This window comes from Thamnophis elegans, chromosome 2 (assembly GCF_009769535.1).
Source record: "Thamnophis elegans isolate rThaEle1 chromosome 2, rThaEle1.pri, whole genome shotgun sequence".
In the NCBI taxonomy this organism is placed as follows: Eukaryota; Metazoa; Chordata; class Lepidosauria; order Squamata; family Colubridae; genus Thamnophis; species Thamnophis elegans.
The window spans coordinates 12429268-12440792 of record NC_045542.1 but is presented as its reverse complement, the minus strand read 5'-3'; the positions used below and the strand labels follow the sequence as shown (position 1 = coordinate 12440792).

The following is an 11525-nucleotide window of genomic DNA, read 5'->3' as shown; positions in this document are numbered from 1 at the left end:
ATGAAGAAGGAGCCGGGAGAGGGAAATAAGGTGTCTCCCTTTCTCGTTTCCGGGCTGGCGGCGGAGCGGCGGAGGTGTGGGTGGCGATGGCGGAGAGGGGGCTGCCCGGGCTGGAGGCCCAGCGGCGGCAGGTAGAGGGAGAGGGGCCGGGCCAGCCCGGGAGGAAGAGACCTCTGGGAGCGGGAGAGAAGTGGTAAGTAGTGCAAAGCGGGGGGTGGGGGTGGGGGGTGCGTCCCGCGTGGAGAGGCTGCTCGGGCTTTGGGGGTCTGTGTCGATCCTTGATCGCTCCCCGCTTCGTTCGCTTCCACCGGGGACCTAACCAGGTGGCTCAGTGGCTAAGACACTGAGCTTGTCGATCAGAAAAGTCGGCGGGTCGAATCTCTAGTACAGGTCTCCTGCGTGAGCAGGGGGGGTTGGACTAGATGACCTCCAAGGTCCCTTTCAACTCTTGTTACTGGGTTCACCTGCTCCCAGCCTCGCCCAAGCCTTGATTCGGGGCTTGATCCGCGGACGAGCCCCCCCCCCCCTCGCGAGACAGGTCTTTGCTGCAGGTTGTATTTCAGGTAGTCTTCGAGATGAGCCAGGCAGCAGTAGTGACAAAGCGCCTCCTTTTCTTTTTTCTTTTCTTTGCTTTAACCATGGATTTATCATCATCTTGATTTGTGGGGGGAAAAGTTCCATTTGCTGAATGCAATGGGATTATTTTTACTCCTGGAGTAAGTATAGGATTAGGCTAATTAGCCTTATATGAGCTTTCAGTTACTGCATTGAGGCAAACATGAATGAGGTTTTACTTTAGGATGAACTAGGTACCATTTTTCCTTGGCCTTCTGTGCTCTCCCTCTGGCTGAAGCGCCTTCTCAAAATCGCCTTATTTAGATTTGTCCCCTTTTCTTATATGTCTAATGCTTTCCCTAATTGCTCCTGGGTTGGTTAAGCGATGCTCAGTATGTCATATATTCTTAATATACGGTAGGTGTACAACGGTGGCTCTAATAGCAATCTTAATTGTTGTAAACGGTAACTTTCTGAAGGCATGTTTCTCCGAGTTAGCCGAGTTAGGTTATTTCTCTCCTTTTCCATTTGGTTCAGTGGTATCACGATGAATAGATACTTTTTAATTAGACCAGCTGAGTACTTTGAAAGTAGATTTCTTCTCCATAATCATCAAATGTTTGTCCCTTATTTTACCAGTCAAGAAAGGAAACCGAAACGGAATTAAAAATCAACTTGTCATTCATATAAAGGAGAGACTAGTTTCCTCTATAAAGGAAACGTGACATTTTTTGGTCACTTCCTCTTTCTTCTCCTAGAAATCTTCTATTATTATTTTGCCATTTTAACTAGTAGAATTTCAAGCTATAGGTAGCTTTGATTGACATGGATTAGTGCTTGGCAGACCTGATATTTTTTAAAAAAAATATTTACTTATTTATTAAATTTATATTGCTGCCTATTCACCCATTCACCTATTCAAGGCGGCTTACAGAATATAAAACCACATTTTAAACAATAAAACTAATAAAAAGAATCAAATTAATATAGTATAATAAAATCACCCACCCCCCTCCCTGCCCAGGTGACAGCAGATCACATGAGCCATTTAATGGGCTCCATCCCACTCTGGGTTCCCCAGGCCTGCTGGCAGAATCAGGGCTTCAGCGACTTCTGGAAGAGTATTCGGGGGGGGGGGGGCATTCTAATCTCTGGTGGAAATGAGGTTCTAGCGAGAAAGAGCCACCACAGAGAAGGTGGCGTCCCATCAGGTGTATCTCCCTCGGTGATGGGACACACAGCATTCCCTGCCTCCCCTCTTTGATGGGTTGGGTAGATGTGACCAGCAAGAGATCCTAGATCTCGGATCTCTTTAAAGGTGACAACCAGCTCCTTGAATTGCACCCAGAAGCAAATCAGCAACCAATGCAGCTCCTGCAGGAGAGGTGATACATGTGCATACCGGGGTCTGCACAAAACCATTTTGGCCACTGCATTTTGCACCAACTGGAGCCTCTGGATGCTCTTCAAGGGCAGCCCCATGTAGAGGTGTTGTAATAGTCAAGATGGGAAGTGACATGGGCATGAGTGACTGTGAGTAGGGATTGTTGGTCCAGGAAAGGGCATAACTGGTGCACAACTCACAGTTGCGCAAAGGCCCTCCTGGCCATGACTACCACCTGCTCTTCGAGCAAGAGTCATGAGTCCAGGAGAACCTCCAGATTACGCACAGGGTCTGTTTGGGGTAGTGCCACCCCATCCAAGACCAAAGATGGCAATTCTCCCTGGGCCAAAGAACCCCAAACCCAGAGCGACTCTTGCCAGGGCTTAGTTTCATCCCATTGCTCCCTATCCAGCCCCTAGCAGCCTCCAGGCTCTGCGAGAGGGAGGACATGGCATCACTTAATTCACCATGGGCCAAGACAGCTGAGCATCATTAGCATATTGGTGATACCTCAGTCCATGGTGACAGATGATCTCACTCATTAGATTATCTTAGTTTTATTTATTTCATAGCTTTTAGATTCTGCCCAACTTAAAAAGACGAGCCAACATGTCAATTTAAGACAGCAACAACTATAAATCAGCCTACCCCTAATATAGAGATCAGCAACGTTTAACTAGGGTTGAAGTCTTGGTGAAATAAAACTTATCTTTAGTGCTCTTCTGAATGATATCATGGATGGGGCTTTATGAACCTCTGTAGGTTAGAAGTTCCAAAGTATGGTCACTGCCACAGAAAATGTTCTTCTGACTTCAAAATAAAGAGTGGGACGCTTAATAGATCTTCCTGATATTCCTTTCATGAGATGGCTAGATTCATTTTTGGCAAGGCTATGGTGCTACCAAGCTACACCATATAGGGCTTTGTAGGTGACTAGTAGCACTTTGAATTGGGTGTGGAAGATTAATGGAATTCAGCACAAGGCCTGCCTGTTTCAGAGAATGAATTGTCATGGGCATCCTGTGTGACGCCTGTGTGCCTTTTTGAGAATATTGCAGCTTAATGGAATAACCCTTGCTTTGCATGCAGAGGTAGATGTTATAATTGATATACTAATAATATAAGGTGAAATCTTATGTTTCTAAACAAAGTGTGTTTCACTGGGGATGTATCTCACTTTGGAGACAAAACTGCAGGCCAGTTCTGCTTTCTTTCCCCTTTATTTTACAAAGTCAGTTGACTTACTTGTGATTGTCCTTAAATAGTGCTTGTCTAAGAAAGTCACTTTGGTTTCACTCTTCAGCTACCAGCCTTCCTATTTTATGAAGCAAATTGAGCTCACAGTAGGAATTATTTCAATTGTTCCTGCATCCTGATGGATGGCCGTTAAAGTTATGTTGTTTGAGTCTTCCCTTGCACGCTGATTTGCATGCTGCTATGTCTGGAGTGAGACAAACAGGAAGCAGAAACCCAGTAAGAGAATAGGAACCTCCTTTTGTGTTATTACAAAAGAAACTATCTTGCACATTTATATCTTACACTCTTATAATGAAATTACAGGCTCAGCCTCTGTATCTATTATACTTAGAAAGCACTCCCACTAAATTCCATGGATCTTGTTTATATAAATATGTGTAGATTATAGCCTGCTGAAAAAAAAGAATGCATGAAGAAAAACAAGGGAGAGGTAATAACAAATGCACTTTTGAGAAAGCTAGTTTGATGTTGTAGTTAAGGCACCAGGCTAGAAACTTTATGCACAATGCTGTAACTTCGGGCCAGTCATTCTCTCTTAGCCTCAAGAAGCATGTATGGTAAGCCACGTCTGAAATCTTCCAAAGAACTGCAGGGAGTTGTCCAGGCAAGTTGCCAGGAGTCATCACCAATTTGACAATGCGCACACACATGGCACTTTCAACATCCGCTTCAACCTTAAGGCTTTCAATTTTTAAAACTTTGTGGTTTTAAAACTCAAGGGAACAAACCAGGATTCAATTTTTTTTTACTACCTGTTCTGTGGGCGTGGCTTTATGGGTGTAGCATGGGCAGAGTGTGGCTTTGTGGGCGTGGCTTTGTGGATGTGGCAGGGGAAGGATACTGCAAAATCCCCATTCCCTCCCCACCCCACTAACCTGATTTCCTGCTCAGTTCTGTTCACGGCAACCGTGACCCGTCAAAACCGCGGTAGAATAAAGCGCGCCCGATGAAAGCGCGTACGTGACCTCATCAGCAGCGCGATGAAAAAAACTAAAAATAAATTAAATTAAAATTAAAATAAAATTAAAGCAAGCCGATTCACATAAAGGTAAGGGTTAGGTTTAGGGTTAGGGTTAGGTTAAGGGTTAGGGTTAGGGTTAGGTTCAGGGTTAGCGTTAGGTTAAGGGTTAGGTTAAGGGTTAGGTTTAGGGTTAGGTTTAGGGTTAGGTTTAGGGTTAGGTTTGGGGGGGTAAGGTTTTCGCTTTAATTTTAAATTTACCGCTCACAGCGCGATGTTTTTGTCACACTGTGATGACGTCACATACGCACTTTCATCGAGCGCGCTTTATTCCACCGCGGTTTTGTGGTGGAACCCACGGCAACAAAAGAAGATCATCTGGGAGACAGTGGGGGCATGGCCAGCCTATTTGCTCCACTACTGGTTCTCCAAACTACTCAAAATTTCCACTACTGGTTCTCCAGAACCTGTCAGAACTGGCTGAATGCCACCTCTGGAACAAACATACTTAGTATTCCTTATTTCCCCATGATACTCACCCTGTGAAGAGGGTTGGGCTGAGAGAAGGACTGTCCCAAAATCATCCACCTGGCTTTCATACCCAAGGCGGGACTCAAACTTGTGGTCACAAGTTTCTAGATCTTAGTCATTGACACCAAACTGGGGCGCCTTAAGATACTGTGGCCCTCCAGGTATTCCCAGTATTCCTTAGTGACAGTATTAGCAGCTGCTGGGAGCAGTGCATCTATCCATGGTCATCTTTTGTTACAATGCTTGTCCAGACTAAATCAAGCTACAATTAGACCTTGTTTTACAACTATACATCCAATATTGTATTTGCTGCAGACAAATAGATTGGGATACAAAAAGCTATTTACCAACCAATTTTACACCATGCTTCCTTTTGAAATAAATCTCTACATTACTTGGTATGCCAATGGGAAAAATTTTCAGCAGGCTATAATCTACATACATTTATTTAGAAGCAGGATCCATGGAATTTAGCGAAGGTGCTTTCTAAGTATAATAGATATATAGGCAGATGGAGCTGATAGATTTCTCTTTGCCTTTCATTGAAGCCAATGGTAGCGGCTTACACTAAGATTGCTCCTTTTTTTGCAGACTTTGGGGAGGCATTACTCTACTTTCTAGGTCAAACCAAGGGAAAGTTTTTTTTACAGCCTGCATGGCCCGATTTGTTCATGTTGCGGCACAATGGCACACCATAATATTGATGGTGTTGAGAATGGAATGCCTTTTCTTTTTAGTGGCGTAGTCAACAGCTAGGAAGAATGAGGATTATGGTTTGCTGCTGAGCAGAAAATTCAAACTGACTTGTCCAAACATTTGACTTTGGGAAGTGGAAAATAAGCAGATAACTAAGGAGGCCAGATTTTAGCCATTTATAAATGGAAGGTTCTCCAAGGATTCCCAAGTGTTTCAAACACATTTGTCTGCATTTCTATCTGTTGTGGCCAACTGAAGAGTTAGTAAACTACGGCACAAGGACAGTGACTGGTTTGGTAAGTTGACAGATAATAGTAGAGATCTGAATTAGGAATAACTGGTGGCATAAATTCCAGTTTGGAGAATGAGAGATTAACAAACAACATGGTTTTATGTTACCGCGTTTCCCCGAAAATGCGACAGGGTCTTATTTTCTTTTTACCTACAAAATATGGCTTGGGATTTATTATGGGGGGGGGTATTGTTTTGGGGTTGCCGGGCGGCTGCTCTCTTGTGAGCGGGCTCCCAAAGAGCCGGGCACAGTCTCATGCGTGAATGGCTGTGTTGCGCAAGCGGCTCTATGGTTGTGGGCCAACTGCCTGCAGAGCATACAACCATAGAGAGTGCGCCCAGAGTGGCCACTGCCGAAAGACTCAGGTTGGAAGCCGTGGAAAAAGCCAGGCTGTGATGGTGGCAGTGCCTGAAATGCCTTGGCTCCGTAATGAGAGCTGGGCCATGCATCGTGAGGCTGGGAAGCGGGTGAGTGAGAGTCACGCAACCCCCCTTTCCAGCCGTGCAGAGCGCAATTCACTGGCATTTGGAAGGCACCAAGCCGCGGGAGCCGGGCGACGGCAAACAGGCGCTCACGCGGCTTGGCGATACCCTTAGGTCAGTGAATGGCACTGTGCCCGGCTGCAAAGGGGGTTTTCCGGGTAGCTGCTCGTGAGTGTCGTTGCTTCATGGCTGTTGTGTTGCGCTGTTGCGACAGCGCAACACAGCCATTTGCCCATGAGGCTGTGCTCGGCTTTTTGGGAGCCTGCTTGCAAGAGAGCAGCCGCCCGGCAACCCCCCTCTTCAGCTGGGCACAGCGCTGCTCACCAACCTAGCTGTATCCCAAAGGCGCTAAGCAATGCGATCACCTTTGCCTCCCCCCAGGTTCCTGTGGCTTGGCACCTTCTGGTTACTGCTAGGTTGGTGAGCGGCGCTCTGCCTGGCCGGAGGTGGGGGGTTGTCCAGGGGGCTTATATGTGGGGGGGAGGGCTTATATTTTTGCCCACCAGAAAAATGTGGCATGGCTGTATTATGAGGACATGTCATATTTTCGGGGAAACACGGTACTCCCTGTTCACCAAAGCCATCTTAACTAAAGACCATGGAAGGGAATGAGAGATGCCAGCTGCAACTATGTCATGTAAAATGTTACAGGGATTGGAACAAATTGCCATGTTGTGGTTCTAGGAAGCCCATGAAAAGATTTTTGACTTTCGTAAGTTTATGTCTATTGTCTTAAATATCTGAAACTTTAGGAAATATTTAGGATTCTTGGGGATTTGCCTATAAGGACTACAAACAGAATTTTGCCATTCTTTAGTATAATCACATAGCCAACTGGTGTTTCAGTCTGAGGCCTGAGCTTCTTATAATCCTATTTATGATTGGGAATGGAGGGAGAAGAATTGCTACCGGTAACTGCTTCTGATTGTATGTTAGAATGTGGTCTTGATTTAGATTTGAGCTGCCTGCTTCCTTGCTCAGGTATTTGCTGGAAAATCATTGGTACAAGCAGTGGAAAGCTTATGTGGAATCTGGAGATCAGAACTCAAATGCTTTTCCTGGACGGATCAACAATGCTGAACTCTTTGAAGGTATGGTTTCCTCTGCCTTATTTCTTTTATTTGAGGCTTCTTCTCTTCCTTTCAGATAAATTCTCACATTACTTAATCAGGAGGATATGAATTATTTGATTTTTCTACTTATTCCTCTAGAATGCTCCAGATTGCATACATTTGATCATTGTAGTAGATCAATAAAATATGTTGGGTTAATGAAAAGTGACATTGGGTTTTCCCACTGCCCTTCAGCAGAGATTACCTAATATGGTTTGCTGAATAAGGCACAAATGAGTGGGTTCATATGGCATGCTAAATCAACATAAGATAGATAAAATAATTATCACAATGTGTGAATCTCAAAAATTATAGACCTAACGTCATATAGTATATTTCCCAGGTAACTTAGACTGAATCTTGCTTTCTGCATTATTTCAGCAGTAATTGCTACATCCAGTGATGGCTAACCTTTTTCTAAAGGTGTGCCAAAATTGTGTGTGTCGCGCCCACCCACCTGTGCATGTGTGCATGAACCCTCCCCCCACCTGTGCATGTGTGAACTACCCCCCCCCCGCACATGCATGCACGAACCCCCCACGCAGAGGGAGGGATTTTCGCCCCCTCTAGCCTCTGGAGGCTTTCCTGAAGCCTGGGGAAAGCGAAAACAGCCTCCCTTGGCCCCCCCAGAAAGCCGAAAATCAACATGCATGCCAAAGCTTAGGGCTGCCATGTCGCCAAATATGGCTCTGCGTACCACCTGTGGCATTCGTGCCATAGGTTCAGCATCACGGTGGTATACCATACTGGTTTTATGAGAAGGGGTCTTCTATGGAAGCTAAAAAAATATTTCCATGTTAAGCCCTTGGCAGTTGCTTTTAAGCTATGGGCTTCTTTAAAGAGGGTGAGTTCTCCATGATTTCAGCCTGCCCTCCTCCTTTCTCCCTCCAGATTTGGAATCTTACCGGTTGAAGGACAAGCTGGTAGAACACGAAGAGTACATTCTGGTGCCAGAGGAAGTGTGGGACAAGCTGGTGAGCTGGTACGGCATTGAACATGGCCAGCCAGCCATTGAACGAAAGGTGAGAAATTTGGAGTTGAGAAGCAAAGGCTTTCTGTGGAATTTGCGTGCCCTGCAGCATTTTTCCATTGTAATTAATAGAAAAGGTGGCCAGAGAATGAAGACTCAATTCCCTATGTGGGTGGAAGACTTTTTTCTAGAGATACAATTTAATACTTAATTTATATGCTACCTTTTTTTTAAAGTAATCTTTCCCCCAGGATTATCTAACTCTTGCTAATGGTAAATTGAAGGGGTTGAGAGAACGGGGAGTGGCTTATGTAATGAAAGTAAAACCTATGGGGGATTATTAGTTTATGGATCTCGTTCCTGCCATGAAAGCTGCTTGTACAGCCCATATACTGATGGACATCATGCTAGGTTCTTGCTAGTGTTACAACTTTTTGTTTCTTTTTACATATTTTTTTTCTGAAATAACTGTGTTCTAATAAATAAGGGCCATTTGGCTTTAAGGATGGGGTTGGCTTTCCCCTTCTGAGTCTCTCTTCAGAGCAATAAGTATCTACCATTCCTGATTTCCCCAAATTCTTTTAATGATATTCTGTTTAATGATATTTTGATTCTTCATTTTGATTCTTCCCAGGTGGTAGATCTTCCTAGCATGCAGAAGGTGGAGGTTTACTTGGTTGATCTGTACCTCTGTCAGCACAATGATGTAGACAGCCCTGTGGTCTCTCAATTTAGCCGGATGGATACCATTGGTAAGGTCTCAGGAATTCTGAATTCAGCTGAGAGGGAAAAACAGTGGGGTTTTGTCCCAAGAAGTCATTTTTTTTTCTCTTTGTCCTCTTGTCTCTTGCTCCTTAGATACAGTGCTAAAAGAGGCCCGGAATCAGTTTTCAGTTCCAGCAGAAGATGAATCAAGACTCTGGGTGAAAAATGCTGATGGCTCCTATGAGAGGTTACGAAACTTGCAGATGACTGTGCTGGATGCCTGCCTAAGTTCAGGGCAGGTAACGCTGCTGTCACCAGGTTGAGGCTGGCCTGTTTACAAAAAAGAGGCAGAATTGGTATCGGGCCAAGATTTGTCTCTGGCATATTTATATGGATTGGTTTTCCACAGCCTGTTGCTCCAAAACTGTGTTTGATTGTTACAATCAGCATGGAGCAGGCTGGCTGAAGGTGGAGCCATCTGGAAGATAGCAGTTTGAACTGGATTTGAGATTATCAGTTCCAAAGACTGGATTTGAGATAATCGGACAGACAGAGTCTGTCTGGAGAGGGACTACAAGTTTAGACTACAATGGACTACACTTCTCTAACTAGCAAAGCCGATTTAAGATTTAACAGCAGTTTGTACTGGATAGAAGCCACTCTTTGCATCTCCTACACAACTGGCATACTTGGATCCAGATCCAATAATTACTTTTTTGGGGAAAAACAAAACACCCCCCCCCCACATACACACTAGATGAATTTTAGTAAGGAGACCTATTAGTTATATACAATAAAATAGCAGAGTTGGAAGGGACCTTGGAAGTCTTCTAGTCCAACCCCCTGCCTAGGCAGGAAACCCTATACCTTTCCAGACAAATGGCTATCCAACATCTATTTAAAGACTTCCAGTGTTGGGGCATTCACAACTTCTGGAGGCAAGCTGTTCCACTGATTGATTGTTCTAAGTGTCAGGAAATTTCTCCTCAGTTCTAAGTTGCTTCTCTCCTTGATTAATTTCCACCCATTGCTTCTTGTTCTACCCTCAGGTACCTTGGAGAACAATTTGACTCCCTCTTCTTTGTGGCAACCCCTGAGATATTGGAACATTGCTATCATGTCTCCCCTAGTCCTTCTTTTCATTAAACTAGACATACCCAGTTCCTGCAACCGTTCTTCTTATATTTTAGTCTCCAGTCCCCTAATCATCTTTGTTGCTCTTCTCTGCACTCTTTCTAGAGTCTCCACATCTTTTCTACATTGTGGCGACCAAAACTGAATGCAGTATTCCAAGTGTGGCCTTACCAAGGCATTATAAAGTGGTATTAAGACTTCACGTGATCTTGATTCTATCCCTCTGTTTATGTAGCCTAGAACTGTGTTGGCTTTTTTGGCAGCTGCTGCACACTGCTGGCTCATATTTAAATGGTTGTCCACTAGGACTCCAAGATCCCTCTCATAGTTACTATTGAACAAGATACCACCTATACTAGCGATGGCGAACCTTTTTTGGCTCGCGTGCCATAAGTAGGGGTAGCGCAGGGGGGGGGGGGCGTGTGCGGGCGTGCCGCACCCATAATGCAATGCATGACCCCCCAGTGCACATGCGTGCACTACAGGCGCTCCCTCCCATTTTATGCATGCTTTTTTCGCCCTCCCCAGGCTCCAGAGGCTTTAGGCCTCCAGGCTTCAGGGACCTTCAGGAGGCTTCAGTCAAAACGACCCTCCGAGCAAACCGGAAGTCCGTTCCTGAAGTTCCGGTTTGCCCATAGGGCCGTTTTTTTGCGCTTCAGAGGCTTCAGGGAAGCTCATGAAGCCTCCAGAGGGCCTCCGGGAGGGGGGGGGCTCTTTTTGCCCTCCCCAGGCTCCTGTAAAACCTCTGGAGCCTGGGGAGGATGAAAAATGGCTTTAAAAAAGGGTGAACTCAGCTGGCAACTGCTCGCATGTGCGCTGGCCAGCTGACAGGGCAGCGCCTCGTGTGCCCTGACAAATGCCTCTGCGTGCCACCTGTGGCATGCGTGCCATGCGTGCCATAGGTTCGCCATCACTGACCTATACTGTACCTGTTCATTTCGTTTTTGTTGCCTAAATGTAGAACTCTTTTCACCATTGAATTTCATTTTATTAGAAAGTGCCCAATGTTCAAGTTTGTCAAGAGCCTTCTGTATCTTTAGCCTGTCTTCTGGAGTGTTGGCTATTCCTGCCAGCTTAGTGTCATCTACAAATTTGATGAGTTCCTCACTTATTCCTGCATCCAGATCATTGATGAAGATGTTGAAGAGTACTGGGCCTAAAACAGAGCCTTGGGGTACTCCACTGCATACTTCCCTCCATGTAGATGCAGTTCCATTGAGGACTACACATTGATTGTGGTTGGTCAACCACTTACGAATCCATCTGGAGGTGATGCTGTCCAACCCACATTCTTCTACTTTATCTAGTAGTAAGTTATGGTCTACCTTATCAAATGCCTTACTGAAGTCCAAGTAAACTATATCGACGGCATTCCTCTGGTCCACTAATTTTGTCACTTTGTCAAAGAATGCAATAAGATTAGTCTGGCATGATCTGTTTTTGACAAAC

General features: G+C 45.1%; 1 protein-coding gene across 1 annotated transcript in view; it reads left to right on the top strand.

The window, feature by feature from the left end:
• USP11 (ubiquitin specific peptidase 11) overlaps positions 1-11525 on the top strand; it is a 30516-nt gene continuing 18991 nt past the window's right edge. Inside the window, exons 1-5 of the mRNA XM_032210710.1 lie at positions 1-193; positions 7137-7246; positions 8159-8289; positions 8872-8989; positions 9096-9241. Of these exons, the coding sequence (XP_032066601.1) occupies positions 87-193; positions 7137-7246; positions 8159-8289; positions 8872-8989; positions 9096-9241 (612 nt within the window). The 5' untranslated portion in view covers positions 1-86. The remainder of the gene's footprint in view (positions 194-7136; positions 7247-8158; positions 8290-8871; positions 8990-9095; positions 9242-11525) is intronic.